This window comes from Pongo abelii, chromosome 15 (assembly GCF_028885655.2).
Source record: "Pongo abelii isolate AG06213 chromosome 15, NHGRI_mPonAbe1-v2.0_pri, whole genome shotgun sequence".
In the NCBI taxonomy this organism is placed as follows: domain Eukaryota; kingdom Metazoa; phylum Chordata; class Mammalia; order Primates; family Hominidae; genus Pongo; species Pongo abelii.
In genome coordinates, this window is record NC_072000.2 from 111,157,656 (window position 1) to 111,177,576 (window position 19,921).

The following is a 19,921-nucleotide window of genomic DNA, read 5'->3' on the forward strand; positions in this document are numbered from 1 at the left end:
CTGTCCCTCTTCTGCCAGCCATAGCTAAAGGGGCCAAGGTCCAGCTCAGGCCATTGCTTCAGAGGGTTCAAGCCCTAAGCTTTGGTTGCTTCCATGTGGTGTTGAGTCTGCGGGTGCACATAAGGCAAGAGTTGAGGTTTGGGAACTTCCTCTTAGATTTCAGATGATGTATGAAAATGTCTGGGTATTCAGGCAGAAGCCTGACGCAGGGCTGAGCCCTAATGGAGTACGTCTACTAGGCCAGTGTGGAAGGAAAATGTGGTGTTGGATCTCCCACACGGAGTACCCACTGGGCACTAGGCACTAGATGCCTAGTGGATCTGTGAGAAGAGGGGCACCTTCCTCCAGACCCCTGAATGGTGGTAGATCCACCAACAGCTTGCATGCTGTGCCTGTAAAGCCATAGGAACTCAATGCTAGCCTATCAAAGCAGTCATGGGGACTGTACCATGTCAAGCCATAGGGTGGAGCTTCCTAAGGCCTTGGGAGCCCAACCCTTGTATCAGTGTGTCCTGGATGTGAGACATGGGGTAAAAGGAAATTATGTTGTAGCTTTAACATTTAATGGCTGCCCTACTGGTGTTTGGACTTTCACGGGGCCTGATTTACCCAGTGCATGCACCTCCATTGTGTCTTGGAAGTAACTAACTTGTTTTTGATTTTACAGGTTTATAAGGGGAAGAAGTTTACCTTGTCTCAGAGGTGACTTTAGACTATAGATTTTTGTGATAATGCTGAAGTGAGTTAAGCCTGGAAGACTGTTGAGAAGGCATAATGATATTTTGCAATGTGAGAAGGACATGAGATTTCTGATGTACCATAGGTGGAATGATATGGTTTGGCTTTGTGTTTTCACCCAAATCTCATGTCAAATTTTAATCCCCAAGTGTTGTAGGAGGTGTCTGATGGGGAGTGATTGGATCATGCGGGCGGTCTTCCCTTTTGCTGTTCTTGTGATAGAGTTCTCACAAGATCTCATGGTTTGAAAGTGTGGCACATCTCCCCTTGCTCTTTCTCTCTCTCTCCTGCCAGCATGTGAAGACGGTCCTTGCTTCCCCTTCACTTTCCGTGATGACTGTAAATTTCCTGATACCTCCTAGTAATACTTGCTGTTAAGCCTGCAGAACTGTGAGTCAACTAAACCACTTTTCTTCATAAATTTCCCAGTCTCAGGTAGTTCCTTACATTAGGGTGAGAATGGACTAATACATAGGTTGAAATAGTTCTGGAGATCAAACCTACAGCAATGTGACTATACTAATGAATGTTGCATTATAAACATATCTTTTGCCAGACGAGTAGATATTAGGTGATTTAATCACACACACACAATAAATTAAAAGCATAAAATGTTAACTTTCTGAGAGTATAGGCATGCCAATTACCTTGATCATTATGAGCATTTCCCCAAGAATATCAATACATCAATTGGTGTACCTTAAATACAGAAAATTTTATTTGTCAGCGATAGCTCCATAAAGCTGAAAAGTTATAATGCATACTTATATTTCTACATATTTTATCAATAAAAATGTGTGAATATAAACAGAAGAACTTGTACAAAGATATGTATGACAGTTTTGTTTATGATATTTATATTGGAAGCAAATTTAAATTCCATCAACAGGAAAATAGATATACATATTGTCACTTATTCACTTAATGAACTGATTTATTTATTTAATAATCTGTCATTTATTAATGCAATGGACTGATTCAGATATGAAATATCTACATGTGTATGAGTACATACATATTTATACATATGTTGACAAAACCTTGATAGATGCTATCACATGAATGAACCTCACAGATAGTAAAAGCTTCTTACAAAAATGAGCTATAATATTTTATTCCATGTATATAGCTATAATATTTTATTCCATGTATATGAAGTTCAAAACAAGAAAATGGACCTATAGTGACAGAAATCAGAACATTTTTCTATTTGCATTTCTCTGATGATAAGTGATGTTAAACATTTTAAAAATATATTTGCTGGTCACTTGTGTGTATTCCTTTGAGAAGTGTCTGTGTCATTTGCCCACGCATTAGTCCATTTTCAAACTGCTAACAAAGACACACCCAAAACTGGGAACAAAAAGAGGTTTAATTGGAATTACAGTTCCACATGGCTGTGGAGGCCTCCAAAACATGGTGGCAGGTAAAAGACACTCCTTACCTGGTGATGGCAAGAGAAAAAGAGGAAGAAGCAAAGGCAGAAACCCCTGATAAACCCATCAGATAAACCCCTGATAAGTCTCATCGATCTGGTGAGACTTATTCACTACCAAGAGAATAGCACGGGAAAGACAGGCCCCTATGGTTCAATTACCTTTCCCTGGGTCTGCCTCACAACACATGGGAATTCTAGGAGATACAATTCAAGTTGATATTTGGATGGGGACACAGCAAACCATATCAGGCCATTTTTAATGGGGCTATTATTATTATTATTTTTTGCTTCTTGATTTGTTTAATTTCCCTATAGATTCTGGATATTAGGGCTTTGTTGGATGGAACGTTTGTGAATATTTTTCCACATTCTGTAGGTTGTCTGAGTACTGTGCTGATAGTTTTGTTTGCTTCTTTGTTTGTTTTGCTGAGCAGGAACTCCTCAGTTAATTAGGCCTCACTTATCTATTTTTCTTTTTGTTGCAATTGGTTTTGGATACTCAGCCAAAATTTTTTTGCCAAACCTGATGTCAAGAAGAGTATTTCCTAGGTTGTCTTCGAGGATTTTTATGGTTTGAGGTCTTACATTTAAAACTTTAATGAATTTTGAGTTAATTTTATGTATGTTGAAAGTAGACATCCAGCTTCAGTCTTCATCATATGCCTAGTCAGTTGTCCCAGCACCATTTATTGAACAGGAAGTCCCTTCCTCATTGCTTGTTTTCATCAGCCTTATCAAAGATGAGGTGATTGTAGGTGTGCAGCCACACGCCACTCAGAATGGCTATCACTAAAAAGTCAAAAAACAATGGATGCTGGTGGGACTGTGGAGAAAAGAGAACACTTATACACTGATGAGGGGAATATAAATTGGTGTTTCCACTTTGGAAAGCAGACTGGAGATTTCTCAAAGAACTTAAAACAGAGATATCATTTTACGCAGCAATCCCACCACTGGGTATACACTGAAAAGTAAGCAAATAATTCTATCAAAAAGACATATGCACGTCTATGTTCATTGCTGTGCTAGTCACAGTGGCAAAGACATAGATCAACCCAGATGCACATCAATTGTAGACTGAATATAGAAAATGTGGTACATCTACACTATACAATACTACACAGCCACGATAAAGAATGAAATCATGTCCTTTGCAGTAAAATGAAAGAAGCTGGGGCCCTTAATCATAAACAAATTAATATAGGAGCAGAAAACTGAATACCACATATTCTCCTAAGTAAGACCTCAGCATTGAGCACACATGGACATAAATACGAGAATGATAGACACTGTGGACTACCGGAGAGTGGAGGGAAAGGATGGTGGAATCTGTATTCCAAACCTCAGCATCACTCAATAATCCCCTGTGACAAATCCAAACATTTACCCTCTGTATCTAAATTAAATTTGAAAAAAAAATTCCTTACGTGTGAGCTGACTGGAAGCACTGAAGAGAACACTTGTTGTGGAGATGGACATGCTCCTCATCATAACTTAGATGCTGGAGACAAATGTGTGCACATTTGCCAGAAACCCTCAAACTGTACATTGAAAATATATGTATTTCATATAGGTTAATTTTATCTCATAAAAATCAAAAATTGACATTTGTAGGAAAATATTTTATATTGAAATTAAAATATTAATAAAATGTATATGAAAATTAAAATGCAAAATGTAAATGTGATTATTACAATAATTATTAAAATGCATTCAGCTCTGTCTACTAGAATAAAATCCCAGAAATAAGAAAGATAAGGGTGGCATCTTAAAATGAAAAATTAATAAACACACATGTCACGGATAAGTAAAACATGGCTAAAAAATATGTGGAACATTTTATATTATTAGTTATAAAAGTTAATAAACTAGTGATATAATATTTTAACCTGATTTATCAGGATAAATTTCTAATATTCTGTATAAAATCACAATTGGGGACAGCCGACAGGAAAATAACAATATTTGCAAGTTCATGTTCTAAATGTTAATATAATCTCAATGTTGGCTCAGCTATTACACCTGAAATTTGTAATTATATCATTTATTTGTATGAGTCTTTGGAAAAATTAATTATAAGAGATGACTTAGCAGAATCATCTACAATATGGAGATATTAGCATCTCATCTACAAATAAATTGAGAATCCATAATACATGTATATCCTGATAAGAAACCCTGTTCCATGGAAAAGGGCTTATCCTATTTGGTTGTGATACATTACTGTTAAAATTATCACCTTCACGATGATTTAGAGAATTAAAGCAAAGCATGATGAATTGAAGTGTGATATTGCTCGTTTGGTACAACAGCGAGGTGAGGATAATGAAGAGCCCTGTGATCCCGAGGAGATGGCCTAATCCAAGGAGAAGGAGGCTCCAGGTCGTGTGGACTCACACGGGGCGCCTCCTTCTGCCCGTCCTGCAGCCTCTCCAGGAGTCTTCCGGAGACAGGGGTGCGGATGGGCCCTCAAGATGACCCAGTGAGATCTGGAAGCGAAGAAAAAGATAATGATCTGGGATAAATTAAAAAATTAAAATAAAGAAAATTATTGTAATTTCACAAATTATGGTTGTTTATATTCATAAGGTAAGAAGCAAAGTTATGATTTGTGAATACAATATGGAATAACTAAGATAATTGAGAAATAAGATAATTATCATTCACCACCTCAAATTCTTATCATATATAGTAACAACATCTGAAATTTACTGTTAGCTCTCTTGAAATGACCAATATACTACTTTTAAATGAACAAATAGAAATAAATTCATGTAAACAATTAAAAATAACAAATCAATTATAAATTACTCTAACATTTATATTTACTTCATCATTATGTTTGATTCCTTAGGACACATTTTTAGAATTATTTTATTATAATGTTTAATATAAATCCCTATGGTTATATGCATAGGTCTGCATGTTTATACATCTTTTTTTCTTTCTTTCCTTCTTTTCTTCCTTCCTTCCTTCCTTTGTCTTTCTTTCTCTCTTTTCCTTCCTTCCTTCCTTCCTTCGTTCCTTCATTCCTTCCTTCCTTTTTTTTTCTTTCTTTCTTTTCTTTCTTTCATACAAAGTCTCGCTCTGTCGCCAGGCTGGAGTGTAGTGGCACTCCACTCCACTCACTGCGACTTCCGCTTCCCGTATTCAAGCAATTCTCCTTGCTCAGACTCCCAAGTAGCTGGCATTACAGGCGCCTCTCACCACGCCAGGCTAATTTTTGTAAATTTCTAGTATAAACGTGGTTTCAGGCCTAAACAACTGTCTATCGTTAAAAGTGTTTGTCCCTATAGCTATGTAGTTGCTGAGGTCAACAAATGTTAATAAAACTCTGGAAGAATCAGTGCAAATGATTAGGAATGTTTATTTCTTGAAAGTATACACTTAAAAATATATCCATAGAGTTGTAAAAATTACCAAAATTTAAAAACTAATGATAATAAATGAACAGTAAATACAAGTAACAAAATATCACAGCCTAGAAGGCTCGAGTCCTGGGAAGATAAACGTGACTTTTCCAGCGAAGGAAAAAGGAAACCTCCCCCTGCACCTGCTCCTGGGATCTGTCCCGCCCTCAGTGGGTCCCGAGCGCCCCCTGGTGGCCCCACGCGCCCCTGCAGGGAGGTTTGTGTCTGGGCTCACACTGACCTCCCCTCACTGTGTCTCTAGCACAGTAATACACGGCCGTGTCCTCGGTTTTCAGGCTGTTCATTTGCAGATAGGCGATGCTTTTGGAATCATCTCTTGAGATGGTGAATCTGCCTTTCACAGACGCAGCGTATTCTGTTGTCCCACCATAAGCTTTGCTTCTAATGAAACCTACCCACTCCAGCCCCTTCCCTGGAGCCTGGCGGACCCAGCTCATGGCATAATCACCAAAGGTGAATCCAGAAGCTGTACAGGAGAGTCTCAGGGACCCCCCTGGGTGGACCAAGCCTCCCCCAGACTCCACCAGCTGCACCTCACATTGGACACCTGCAAACACAGAGACACCAAGGTCAGAAACTGCCACACATATCCACTGTTTTTACCACTCATGTCCCCTCACACTCAGTATCTCTAGTACACCATGAATTACCTTTTAAAATAGCAACAAGGAAAACCCAGCTCAGCCCAAACTCCATGGCTGGTGGTCTGTGTTCAGTGCTGATCACCAAGTGGAAACTCCTCGGGATCTCACGGCTGGGGCTCCCCTCCCAGAGCTGCAGGGTCAGGGCTGGGCTCATTTTCATCAGCAGACGGAGGGCCTTATTTGCATGTCTCCTACTATATACCAAGCTCTGGGGTGGGACACCTGAGGAGAGGACGGGGCCCAGATAAGATGACTGTGCCTTGCAGGAGTTTGGTGACAATGATGGTATTTGGAAAATATGCTGTCTTATTATAAAATTATGCTGTGATAAACACCTTGAACTGATCACCCTATTTAATTTTCCATATTTGTATAAATTATATTTTGTCAGTCAGTGGTCTTTCCATGTACAGATGTGGAAGTAAACCACATATGGAAAAGGGACTAAGTATGTATGTTAGAGCTCATGTTTGGGATGAGTAATCCCCAGTATCTTGGCCTGTGCTCCTCATCACTGGCCCCAGTAACTCCCTGAACTAACTCCAGGACAAAGCTAAGTGTGCCGAGTGTGGTTTGTGGAACACACTTTCTGTAGTGAGAACGTGCGTGATTTTGCTGCATTTTAGCATTCACCTAAAGATATGGTGAGAACTAGGGTTCAGGCAGATACATTCTTAAGTATTTCTGGAATTTAATATACATTTTTCTCTTTCTATCACTCCTTCTTGTCTAACTTTCAATATTTGCTTGTAATAAAGTTTATAACATTTAGTTTACAGATAATAAACTTTCACATATTTAAAGATTACAGTTGATAAACATGATGTAACCGTCATCCTTATCAAGTTGGACAAGAGAATTCTCAACATTTGCTTTTGTTCTTCCGTATTCTTTCTCCTTTTCCTTTCTTTCTTCTACCATTTCCTTGGCAACTACTGATCTTTACGTTGCTGCAAATTCATTTTAATTTTTCAGAATTTATAAAAATGAAATAACATAGTATATATTCTCATTTGTTTGGCTTATTTTAGTTAGCATAAATAGATATTTTACCTTGTCATTGGGTATATCAGATGTTAACTTATTATAAATGCTGGGTAGCATTCTAGCAAACAAATTTACTATAATTTGTTTATCTATTAAGCAGCTAAACAATATTTGAATTTTTTATTATTCTGGGTGTTACTAAAAATTTGCTACTAAACTTGGAAATGTACAGAAAAAAGGAAGATATTTTTCTTATATTTTACAACCGCATCAACAAAAACAGATAAACATGGAGGATGGAATTTTGCCAATTTTCTTTAATATTTCTGATAAAGTTTCAAAACACACAACAAATCTGAAGTTTAGGGAGAAGCAATTTCTTGTAGAGAGTAACAAAGCCAGGGTTTGAAATTACCTAAAGCAGAGTCTGGAATATAAAATGTAGTCTGTTCCAAGAAAAAATACAAATATATATTGGACTGCTTGAAATTGAGTGTGGGAAACACTTTTAGTGTGAAATTTTAAGGGACCACATGCCCAAAAGCAACCTATCCTCTTGAATCCCTTTCCCCAAGAAAGGGGACAGTTACCAAAATCTTACTTTCCCGAAGTGTCTTTCTGGGACAGAACAAGATCCTCAACATCTGAAATGTATTCAGACCCAACTCCGTTATTCCCCCTACAGAACTAAGAATTTACTCTGCAGGGACACGCTACTGAAACCAGAATGCTAGGAACACTGGTTCAACCTTACAGGAATTGAGATGGGAACAGAGGTCCTCACCAAAGATCTATTGAGAAGCAGCTCCCCTGTCTTGCTTATGGAATCAGAGCCTTAGTCTGCAGGGCAGGGCAGAAGATCTGGAAGGTGATGACACTGACTGAGAACACTAGAGCTGTGGGAGGGAGCACCTGGGGAAAACAGGAGGACTCTACCCCAGGGAAAGGGGCAAGAACACCCAGACCAGCATCTCATATGGAGGAGGGTCAGGAATACTCACAAGGTCATGCCCAGACTCTGGGTCACAATGCCATCCTAGGAATGTGGAAAAAGGAATATGGACCTAGGAATATGGAGTCTTTAGCCTAACGTCTTTAACCGCTTTAGAAATTGTCAGTTAAATAAAACAATTGAATGCACCTGAGGGAGCTGAAAGAGATTCTCTGAAGTACATAACAAGTGGAAGAGACAAAGTCGAGCAGAAAAAAAACAAAGAAGGCATCACTGGAAGATTTGTAATCTCTAGTGGACATAGAACAACAGACTTCAATTAGTTTTGAAACCCTTAAATCAGTCTTTAGTAATTTTGTATGATAAAATAATCAGCCTCATCAATGGAGTCTTATCCCCACCAGGGATGAGTGTCCATGTGGGCACGTGGTGCAGTTCTGGTCATGGAGGCAGGAGCGATGGTTGGCTGAGGCATTCATGGTCCTTCAGAAGAGAATTGCAGAAATGTCTCTGCCCCTTTTCCAGCCAATATTTAACATATGTGTGTGACACTTGGGAATGTTGTCACCATGTCGCAGCATGACGGGAGTCCCCTGGGGGGTGAAGCTGCCTTTCTGGATGTATCAGTGTGGAAAATTGAGAAAAGAAACTCCCTGGGCACATGAGCCGTCAAATTATTCAATCCTAGAGCCACTCACATCCAGGCTTCCTGTTTCATCAGGTTGTGATTTTCCTCATTGTTTGGTCAGCCTGGGTTGTCTTTCTTCACTCTCTGCTAAAATAGTCACACATAATAATCCAGAGGCTTTGAGATAAATAAGTCACTAATTAGATAATTAGAACAAGTCCCAAGTGAATTTACTGTGTGGTTAATAATGTGATAGACAGGAGACATGGCTGGATACTAAGAGTGTGTTCACATCTATTTTATCTAGATTTGCAAAATATTTTGTATATCCCTTAGGTAATATTCCCATTGAGATCCTTGATTTAACATTAATTCTTGATTAATAACACTTAAATAATAAAAGTGGTGATTATTAATTAATACTATATATTACTAGTGCAAATTTTCATTTAGGATATATTCCTCTACCTGATGTAAAATCAGCCCAGAAGGCAGAAGTTATTGCACTTATTAGAGCTTGTCAATTAACCAAAGACCAGGATTAAATACAGATGTTCTACTGTAGTGCAGAATTTTAAACTGTGCTGCAGGCAGAGGAGGTTTTTAAATCTTCCGGAAGCCCCATCAAAATGGCCAACAAGAAAAGACACTTTCAAATAAACTCCTACATTCTAGAGACCTTACATGTAAATTTGAAATGAATGCAAACAAAGAGAAAAACAAAATCTAGTATGGAAGCTAGAATAATGTTATGGTGCATCATTACACCAAACACTCAGTCTTAACCTGGTTTGTGATATTATCTGAACAGAAGGCATTGCCATTGTTCGTATCATACAGAATCAATCCCACTCACGATATTCTGGATATGTTGAAAATATGGCATCTTCAAATTTAAAAATTATAACCACTTTAATAAAATATGGAAACTCTCTTGGCCAAGAGTTATCCCACTAGCACTACGGCATTACGTTCCCTCTCTCAGGACACATCAGTTACTTCCCTGTGACTTGGGAGCTGGAAGATTCATATGTTTAGAAATTTTACCCTCATTGCTCACCTTCCTCCTACTGCAGGCGTGTGTTACACAATATTGAATGTAATTTTTTATTATACTCACTCTAATCACCAAAAGTTCAAGGTTGCCTTTTTACGTCATCTTTAAATAGTATTTTGTGGTCTTCAACCATGAAATTATCTCTATCGGAAGAAACATCAGGAGGACACTCTGCTGTTGAAACTATTGAAATAAATCTTATCAGACACTATTAACCAAAACGCTGCAGAGAAAATTCAAGGAGTCAATTCTTGGGTTAATATTTTGCAACCAAATAATAAATTCTGAGCAGACGTGGTGGCTCATGCCCATAATTCCACCACTTTGAGAAACAAAACCAGGGGAATCACGTGAGACCAGGAGTTCAAGGCCAGCCTGGGCAACATAGAGAGACCCCATTTCTATGAAAGATTTTTTTTAAATCAGCTGTGTGTGATGGTGCAGCCCTCTAGTCCATGCTACTCAGAAGGCTGAGATAGAAGGATTATGTGAGCCAGAAGTTCAAGGTAACAGTGAGGTATGATTGTGCCACTGCACTCCAACCTATGTGACACAGTGAGACCCTATCTCTAATTATACTCATAATAACTAAGAATTTTACACAATTATAAGGCTACTGAAATAGAAGATACTAAACTGAGTATCCTCAGGAATCCTCTGGCGCTTGTGATGTTTTGGAGCAGACAGTTCACTTAAGACATTCAGAATAAGCGGATGATTTTAGATGGTGAAAAGTCCCCACACAAGACATTGGAACAGGACCGTTGTCTAATCCCCTGCCCCGTGCCTTTCACCTCGCTCTCCTTGTTTTCCTTCTAATTTTCATTATGATTTGCTTATTCTTATAAGCAGTCTTCTCCTTTTTTGTAGGCCTGGTTGTTGTCCACCCATATTGGGCTGATATTTTTTTATTCCTTTTTTTTTTTTGAGATGGAGTCTTGCTCTGTCACCCAGGCTGCAGTGCAGTGGTGTGATCTTGGCTCACTACAACCTACGCCCCCTGGGATCAAGCTATTCTCCTGCCTCAGCCTCCTGAGTAGCTGGGATTACCGGTTCCCCTCCACCACAATCCAGCTATTTTTTTTTGTTTGTATTTTTAGTAGAGATGAGGTTTCACCATATTGGCCAGGCTGGTCTTGAACTCCTGAACTCATGATCCACCCGCCTTGGCCTCCCAAAATGCTGGGATGACAGGCTTGAGCCACCGTGCCCGGAACGATTTTTATAGGTGCTACATAGAATAAGTCATCAGACTATTGTTTTGATGTCTGACTGCTGATAACTTAAGGCTCATCCCTCCGTCATCTCCTTTCTTTCCCACACGAGGTGAATCTAGTTAGGAATCACAGGAATTACCCCATTTGAAGCCATGTGGAGGTTCAAACCCCACAAACCCCTTTGTTGAGTGAGAACCCTCACTCTGCCCACACCACCAAGCCACTATAGGAACCCTGAGCCAGTCTCCTTTCTTGCTCTATCGAGCCATTTTGGACATTCCTGAGAGAACAGCTGTACTCTCGGCAGACACCAGAAGAGTGTAATTAACTTTTCCGTATTCACATGGGGGAGTGTGCGGCACCCACAGATGTGACATCCACATGACATTTTAATTGTGATCTCTTGGCCTTTTTATGGTGTCAACTAGAACTGATGCTGTGAGCTTGGTGTCACGGCTCCTAAACACAGGACACACCTGTTTCCTGAACCAACTCCAGGACACAGCTGGACATGCCTGGTGTGGTTTCATTAACCCCCATTATGTAATGAAATCATGACATTATTTTCTTGTATTCTAGCGTTTCCCTAAAAATACGGGTGGACTTAGGGTTTATTCGTGTGTATATCCAGGAGTCTTTGATTTCTTATGTATATCTAATTAAATCTTTAATTCTGTGTTGAGAAATTTAAAATTTCTTCAGTTTGATGAGTGAAGTCCTTATGCTATTGTTCTGTGATTTTCTTTTTTTATTTATCATACATTTTATTCATCTATGTCTAATTTTCTATGAAATTATACTTGTTTCAACTTGTAATATTTTAATAGGGTGAAATTCACAAATAATAGGCATCCCGTAATGTGTATGATTTGATAAATAGTGATACAACGATTACCTTCATCAACATAGAAAAAACTCCACTACCCTCAAAATTTCTTCTTCATTTCCTACAATTTCTGGTTCCTAACCCTTCCCTCCTCACACCAGGTCCAGAGTCAACTGCTGGTTTTCTTTATGTAACTTTAGATTAGCATTCATTTTACAGAATTTGTAAAAGTGCAACAGTATGTATGTACTTGTATTTATTTGTCTTATTTTAATCATCATATATACTTGTGAATTTACACTTGCTGTTGAGAGTATCCAGCCATACCTGATTGTCACAATCGGTGTTTTTCCAGTGAGTGAATTTACCACCATATGTTTACTGATTAAGCTGCTGATTGATATTCAGATTGCTTTCAGCCTCTGGGTATTATTAAAAAAAAAAAAGCTGCTACTCATCTTAGAGAAGCACGCAGCTGAGAAACACAACGTTCTTATTCTTACAATATGAGCAGTGGCTAAACTGGAAAAGCTGCGCTTTAATCAATTGTCTTCAACACATCAGGTAATTGAAGTTAGAAAATTCTGTGTGTGTTTCAGTTTGTGAGCTAGAGAGGAGTGAAGAAGGGAGAAAGAGGAGAAAGAGACATAATTGACCATGATTTATGAGGTTCTCAAATAAATCCAGGGACTCAGAGTCTTAATGGAAAAGTTCCACATAAGATGGAGAGGACGGGCCGGGCGCGGTGGCTCACACCTGTAATCCCAGCACTTTGGAAGGCCGAGGCGGGCGAATCAACTGAGATCATGAGTTTGAGGCTGGCCTGGCCAATATGGCGAAATCCAGTCTCTACTAAAAACACAAAACTTAGCCGGGCGTGGTGGCGCACACCTGTAATTCCAGCTACTCGGGAGGCTGAGTTAGGAGAATCGCTTGAACTCGGGAGGCGGAGGTTGCAGTGAGCCGAGATCGCGCCACTGCCCTCCAGCCTGGGTGACAGAGCAGGACTCCGTCAAAAAAAAAAGGGGGAGAGGACGACTTGATGCACCTACATATGGTTATTTATTTACATAAATGCCATTTTCTAATAATACACAGAATCACGTACATGAGAATAAACATAGTGGCGGGTGTCCGGTGGTGAAATATGATGGTGATGAAAACCCCATCTCCAGCACCTTTTCCCTCTTCCACCTGCCTTGATGTGTGTCCTGAGCGCCCCCTGGTGTCCCGAGGGCCTCCCGCAGTTCCTGAGCTTCCCTGCAGGGGGATTTGTTTCTGGGCTCACAATGAGTTCCCCTCGCTGTATCTTTTGTGTAAAAATTCATGGTTGTGTACTCGTTGCTCAGGTAGCTCAGCTGTACGAAAAACAGTTTTTTGGGTGTGGATCTGGAGATGGTGACTGGACTCTTGAGGAGTGGGTTGCGTTGTGCTCTCCCTCATGACCTGTGCACCTGATTCGCTCCAGTCCCTTCCCTGGGGAGCTGATGGATCCAGCTCCAGCAGGAAGCACTGTTTGAAATGGAGAATGCAGAGACAGCACAGATGGGGGAGAGGGTCTGTGAGGGCTTCGCCAGGCCAAGAATGCACGAGAAACACAGATGTCGGCATGCACAAGTTCTGAACAACACGTTGAAATTCACAAATATGCACATTTTCATGAGAATGAAGAGCTCAGTGTTTTGAAATTTGTGAATCCGCTAGAACAAATAGTGGATACTAAAGTTAGAATAAGAATAATAAATGGTCACTTATTTTCTTCAAACTTTCAACCAAATAAGAAAGAGAATCTGCTGTCAGGGGAATGGGTATTGAATTATTACCTCTGTCTATGATAAAGGTGATTTTTCAGAATCTGGTTGACCTGTGATAGCCTAAAGGATGTCCTAATCCTGAATCCACAATTAGACCTGAGCAGCAATCATGGGCCATGGAGGTCACCTCACATGAGGAAAGATCTGACTCTGCAAAGCTGCACACGGGGGTCTCTGCAGGCCCTTAGTTGTACAGGACCTTCTCCTCCCTCAGACTCAGAGTAAGGACAATGTGCTCTTTATCTCGGGGAGGTGAGGGTTAGTTTGTGGAAAGAACCAAACTCACTGTAATCAATATCTCTGTACTTGGACAGAAACCAAGGTTTACAAGAATCAATGAACTTGGGATAAAATAGGAAATTACAATTGTTTGCAGGCTGTGTGCTTGCTTCTCCATGTCATCTAAGAGAACAAAGGAAAATCATGTTTTCATATGTACATTTCCATAAAAGGTGTTTCCACCCTGAGAATGCACCTCCTATACCTCCAACATCAGGGAGCACCTGGACCAGGCACCCAGCACAGCTCTCTGACATCATCACCCAGTTTTTGACAAAGAGACACATCCTGGAGCTCCTCCCAAACAATGACTGTGCACAGTGAAGATGCTAATGCGTGGCTGCTGCGGGGCACATGGGGGATTCCTGATGGACAGCTATGCTCGGGGAAGAACCAATGGCCTTGATGGAATTAGCTTGGACCACAGGGTTGTTAGGAAGCTCCATCAGACTCCCACCTTCTCCAGCACTGTTGTGAGATCGGCACAGTGGGCTGACAGTGTCTACAGCTCACCCGGCCTCCTGCACACTTTTCTGCTTCTTGTCTCTCCCCGAGACTCCACCACCATCACCTCACACTAGACACCTACAAACACAGAGACATTTTGGTCAGAACCTGCCACACATAATCATTGTTTTTACACTCACATCCACTCATGCTCAATATCTTTAGTTCTCCATTATTCACCTTTGTGACAAATGACAATGTTTCCTCCTATAGTAGCAAACTTTACTAACCCAGAGACATCAGTGATAGGAAGAGATCCATAAAGACAGAGGCCCAGGTGAACTGTTGGATGCAGAGGAACCCACAGATCTGGAAGGGAAGTAGACCTTTGCCTTCACCTGCACCTGTACCTGCCCCTGGAACTGTCCCTGTCTTTTGTGTGTGCTGAGTGCCCCCTGCAGCCCAGCCTCCTCCCTTCTCCCTGCAGGAAATTTTGTGTCTGGGCTCACACTGATGTCCCTTCATTTGGTACCTTTGTCTCAATAATACAGAGCCATATTCTCAGCTCTCAGACTGTTCATTTGCAGATACAACGTGTGCTTGGCATTGTCTTTGGAGATGGTGAATCTGACCTTCACAGAGTCTGCATATTTTGTCTGACTTCCACCGTACATTATATCTACTATTCACTGCAGCCCCTTCCCTGAAGCCTGGCAGGTTCAGCTGATCTAGTAGCTACGGAAGGTGGATTCAGAGGCTGCACAGCAGAGTCTCAGGCACATCCAGCTTGTGCCAACTCTCCCCAAGACTCCACCACCTGCACCTCACACTAGACACCTACAAACACAGAGACATTTGAGTCAGAACCTGCCACACAGAATCACTGTTTTTTTCACTCATATCCACTCACACTCAATATCTCAAGTTCTCCATTATTCACCTTTTAAAATAGTGACAAGAGAAACCCAGCTCAGCCCTAACTCTACAGTGAGCCATGTTTGTACAGAGCTGATCATCAAATCCAAACTCCTGGTAATTCTGGACTAGAGATCTTCTCTCAGAGTTGCAGGGTCAGGACTGGGATGGTTTTCATCAGGAGAGGGAGGGCCCTATTTTCTTGTCTCCTCCTCTGTAGCAAACTCTGATGTGGGACCTCTTAGGAGAGAGCAGAGCCCAGAGCAGATGTGAGACGCCTGGAGGAGTTTAGTGGTGATGGCAGCATTTGGGAAAATATAATTTCTTATTATGTGATTTTCCCATTAAAATTACTAAGCAATTATTATTTTATTTCTATTTTACATAGTTGTAAAAATAGAAATATAACCGCATTAACAAGAGTTTAAGAGATATGAAATGAGGAATAGAAAACAATAAGAAAGGAGGAGACATCAACACCTCACCCTCAAGAATGTATAGAGCATCCATAAAAAAAATTCTTGGGAAGCCCGTGGACTTAAACAACACTATTGAACAAAATGACCTAATAGACATCTACAGAACATTCCGACCAAGTGCAGTGTAATACGCATGCTTCCCAAGCACACTATAAATATTCTTCATAATAGGTTATATGTTAGATAAAAAATGACTCTCGGAATTTAAAAAAGTCATGCCAACCATTCTCTAACTTTTTCAAAAAATGATGAGGCGCCAACCTTCTAAGCTATTTCTAAAAGGCTACAATTACTGTATTGCCAGTGACAGACAAATGCAAAGGAAGAAAATTAAACTTCAAAGAAATATTCTTAGTATATACAAATGAACTACTCCCAAATAATAGTCAACTAAGTTCTACAAGACTTTAAAAGGATCATGCAACACGACAAACTCAAATTTCCAGTCCATTGACTCAAATATCAGCCTCCTCTGGCAAAATCCCCAGAGACACACCAAGAAACAATACTTTCCCAGCCATGTAGGCATCCTTTAATCCAATCAAGTTGACACCTATTATTAACCATCAAAAGTCCACCTCTTGTCAACTTAGCACACCTACACATCTAGCTGCAATCATGCTTGATCTCCAAATAAAGGCAATAATACGGTCATAATTATGCCTAACATAATACAGCTATCCTTCATACAACTGAAAGTGCACTAATCCTTAACCTACATGCATACCACTACATACAGTTAACAACATTTAAAGGCTGATAGGAAGTCAATAAATCTTGTGACACATGATAAAAAGAAAACAAATTCAATGAAAACAATTAATATATTTTTGTTTGTTTGTTTGTTTTTTAGATGGAGTCTCAGTCTGTCGCCCAGGCTGGAGTGCAGTGGTGCAATCTTGGCTCCCTGCAACCTCTGCCTTCCGGGTTCAGGGTCCAAGCTATTCTCCTGTCTCAACCTTCTGAGAAGCTGGGATTACAGGCGCCTGCCACCACGCTGGGCTAATTTTTGTATTTTTGGTAGAGACGGGGTTTCACCATACTGGTCAAGCTGGTCTCGACCTCTAGACCTCAGGTGATCCACCCACCTTGGCCTCCTGAAGTGCTGGGATTACAGGTGTGAGCCACTGTGTCCAGCACAATGAAGATATTTTCTTAGTACAGTTATACACATGCAGAAATATATTCTTAACAAGATATGGAGAAAATACTCATGACAATTACGGTCCCCACTTCTGGTCGTATGGTCGTTCCTGGTATTGACAACTACCTTCTTCTACTACCCATTCTGTATTTGTTTTGCCTTCAGCAAGTACCTTGGCTGGTCAGGTTTTTTAATCTGGGTGAAGACCCAGACTTTTATTTCTGAAATATCTGGGCCATTTGTATTCCTGCCTGAATTAGGTTGTTTCAGTTTCCCATTGACCTTAATCCCATGGCAAAGTAATACTGAGAGATGCCCTAAGAAATCTCCTGTATTCCAGACATACTCTTTCTCACCTCCATTGTGGAGTAGTAGTCTGATTTCAAATTAATAGTCCGGGCCAATCACCCCAGCCATTCAAATTAGAGAGGTTTTTTTTTTTCAATTTATGTAAATGCATGTCTTTGAAATTTTGAATGGGATTGCATTGAATCTGTAAATGCTTAGGTTAGGGTGGACATATTAACAATGTATGTTCCAGTAACACAAGAACACAAGATAGCCTTCCATTTATTTGTGTTTTCTTCCATTTTAATCAATATATTATAATTTTCAATGTGCAGATATTTTGTATCCTTGTTACATTTATTTTGGTAAAATTTATTTTATGAATTTTAAGCTGTTGTATTTAGATTTATTTTCTTGATTTTAATTTTGAATAATCATTTTTTAGTGTATACAGAAGATACTTGTTTTTGTAGGTTGATTTTTGTTTAATTTCAATAGCTTTGGGAGTAAATATTTTTTTGTTAGATGGAGGAATTATACAGCAATAAATTCTGAGATTTTAGTACATTCATTACCTGAATAGTGTACACTCTACCTAAAGTGTAGTTATTTTCTCTCTAGTATCCATCCTGTTCTTTCCCTTCTGAGTCTCCAAAGTCCCCTATATCATTCTGTACGCCTTTGCAAGTTCATAGCCCAGCTCCCACTTATAAGTGTGCAAAAACAGTTTTTTGCTTTTCCGCTCCCGTGTAACTTCACTTATACTAATTACCTCCAGCTTCATCCAAGTTGCTGCAAAGGACATTATGCCACTCCCTTTAATGGCTTGGTAGTATTCCATGATGTATATATGTCAAATTTTCTTTTTCTTTTCTTTTCTTTTTTTTTTTTTTTGAGGCAGAGTCTTGCTCTGTCACCCAGGCTGGAGTGCAGTGGTGCAATCTTGGTTCACTGCAGCCTCTGCCTCCCGGGTTCAAGCAATTCTCCTGCCTCAGCCTCCTGAGTAGCTGGGACTCCAGGTGCACGCCAACAGGTCTGGCAAATTTTTTGTATTTTTAGTAGAGACAGGGTTTCACCATGTTGGCCAGGATGGTGTCGATCTCCTGACCTCGTGATCTGCCCTCTTCGGCCTCCCAAAGTGCTGGGATTACAGGCGATGTCATATTTTCTTTATGAACTCATTGGTCAATGGGCATTTAAATTGGTTTCACATATTTTCAATTTTGAATTCTGCTGCTATAAACATACATATACACGTCTTTTTCATATAATGACTTTATTTCCTTTGGGTAGCTCTCCAGTAATGGGATTGCTGGATCAAACAGTAGATCTGGCCAGGCGTGGTGCTGCACGCCTGTAATTTCAGCAATTTGGGTGGCCAAGGGTGGAGGATCAGTTGAGGTCAGGAGTTGGAGACCAGCCTGGCCAACACGGGGAAACCCCTTCTCTAAAAAAATTCAAAAAACAATTAGCCAGGCATGATGGCGGGTGCCTGTAATCTCAGATACTCCGGAGGCTGAGGCGGGAGAATCACTTGACACGGGGGGCAGAGGTTGCAATGAGATGAGATTGCACCACTGCACTCCAGCCTGGGTGACTGAGAGAGACTCCATCTCAAAAAAGAAAAAAAAAAGAATAGTAGATCTACTTTTCTGCTTTTCAAGAAATCTCAATACTGTTTTCCATAGTGGTTATACTAAATTACATTTTCACCAGCAGTGTATAAGCATTCCCTTTTGTTTTTTGACTTTTTATAGTGGCCATTCTTGCAGGATTAGGTGTTATTAGATTGTGGTTTTAATTTGTATTTTCCTGATGATTAGTGATGTTACACAGTTTTTCATACGTTTGTTGGCCATTTGTATATCTTCTTCTGAGAACTATCTATTTATGTCCCTTGTCAACTTTTAAATGGGATCATTTGTTTTTTTCTTGGCGACTTGTTTTAGTATTTTGTAGATTCTGAATACTAATTTTTTGTCAGATGTGAAGTTTGCATATATTTTCTCCCGTTCTGTGAGTTGTGTTTTTACCCTGTTGACTCTTAGTTGTGCTGTGAAGAAACAGTTTAGTTTAAATAGGTTCCATAAATTTAGTTTTGTTTTTGCTGCATTTGCTTTTGGGGTCTTAGTTATAAATTCTTTGCCTACCCTGATGTCTAAAAGTGTTTTTCCAATATTGTTTTCTAGAATTTTTGAGTTTAATGTCTTATATTTAAGTACCTGATTCATCCTGAGTTGGTCTTTTATATGGTGACAGATAGAAATCCAGTTTTATTCTTTTACATGTGGCTTGCTATAGTCTTTCTTGTACCGTTATTAAATGTGGTGTCTATTTTTCAATTTAAAATTTGGTACATTTTGCAAAGCATCAGTTGGATTTACATATGTGGCTTTATTTCTGGGTTCTCTATTTTGTTCCAGTGGTCTATGAGCCTAATTTTATGTCAGTACCATGTTGTTTTGGTAACTGCAGCCTTGTGGTGTAATATGAAGTTCAGTAATATGATGGCTCCAATTTTCTTTATCTTATTCGGATTTCTTTGGGTATTTTGGCTTTTTTTTGGTTTCATATAAATTTTAGCGTTATTATTTTTGAATTCTGTAGAAAATAATGTTGGTATTTTCTTAAGAATTT

General features: G+C 39.7%; 1 gene segment (V, D, J or C); it reads right to left on the reverse strand.

The window, feature by feature from the left end:
- Window positions 1–5,753: 5,753 nt before the first annotated feature.
- LOC100936192 (immunoglobulin heavy variable 3-49-like) lies at window positions 5,754–6,336 on the reverse strand. The segment is given in 2 exon segments: window positions 5,754–6,154; window positions 6,258–6,336. Coding segments are annotated over 2 exon segments (447 nt in total).
- Between the last annotated feature and the right edge of the window lie 13,585 nt (window positions 6,337–19,921).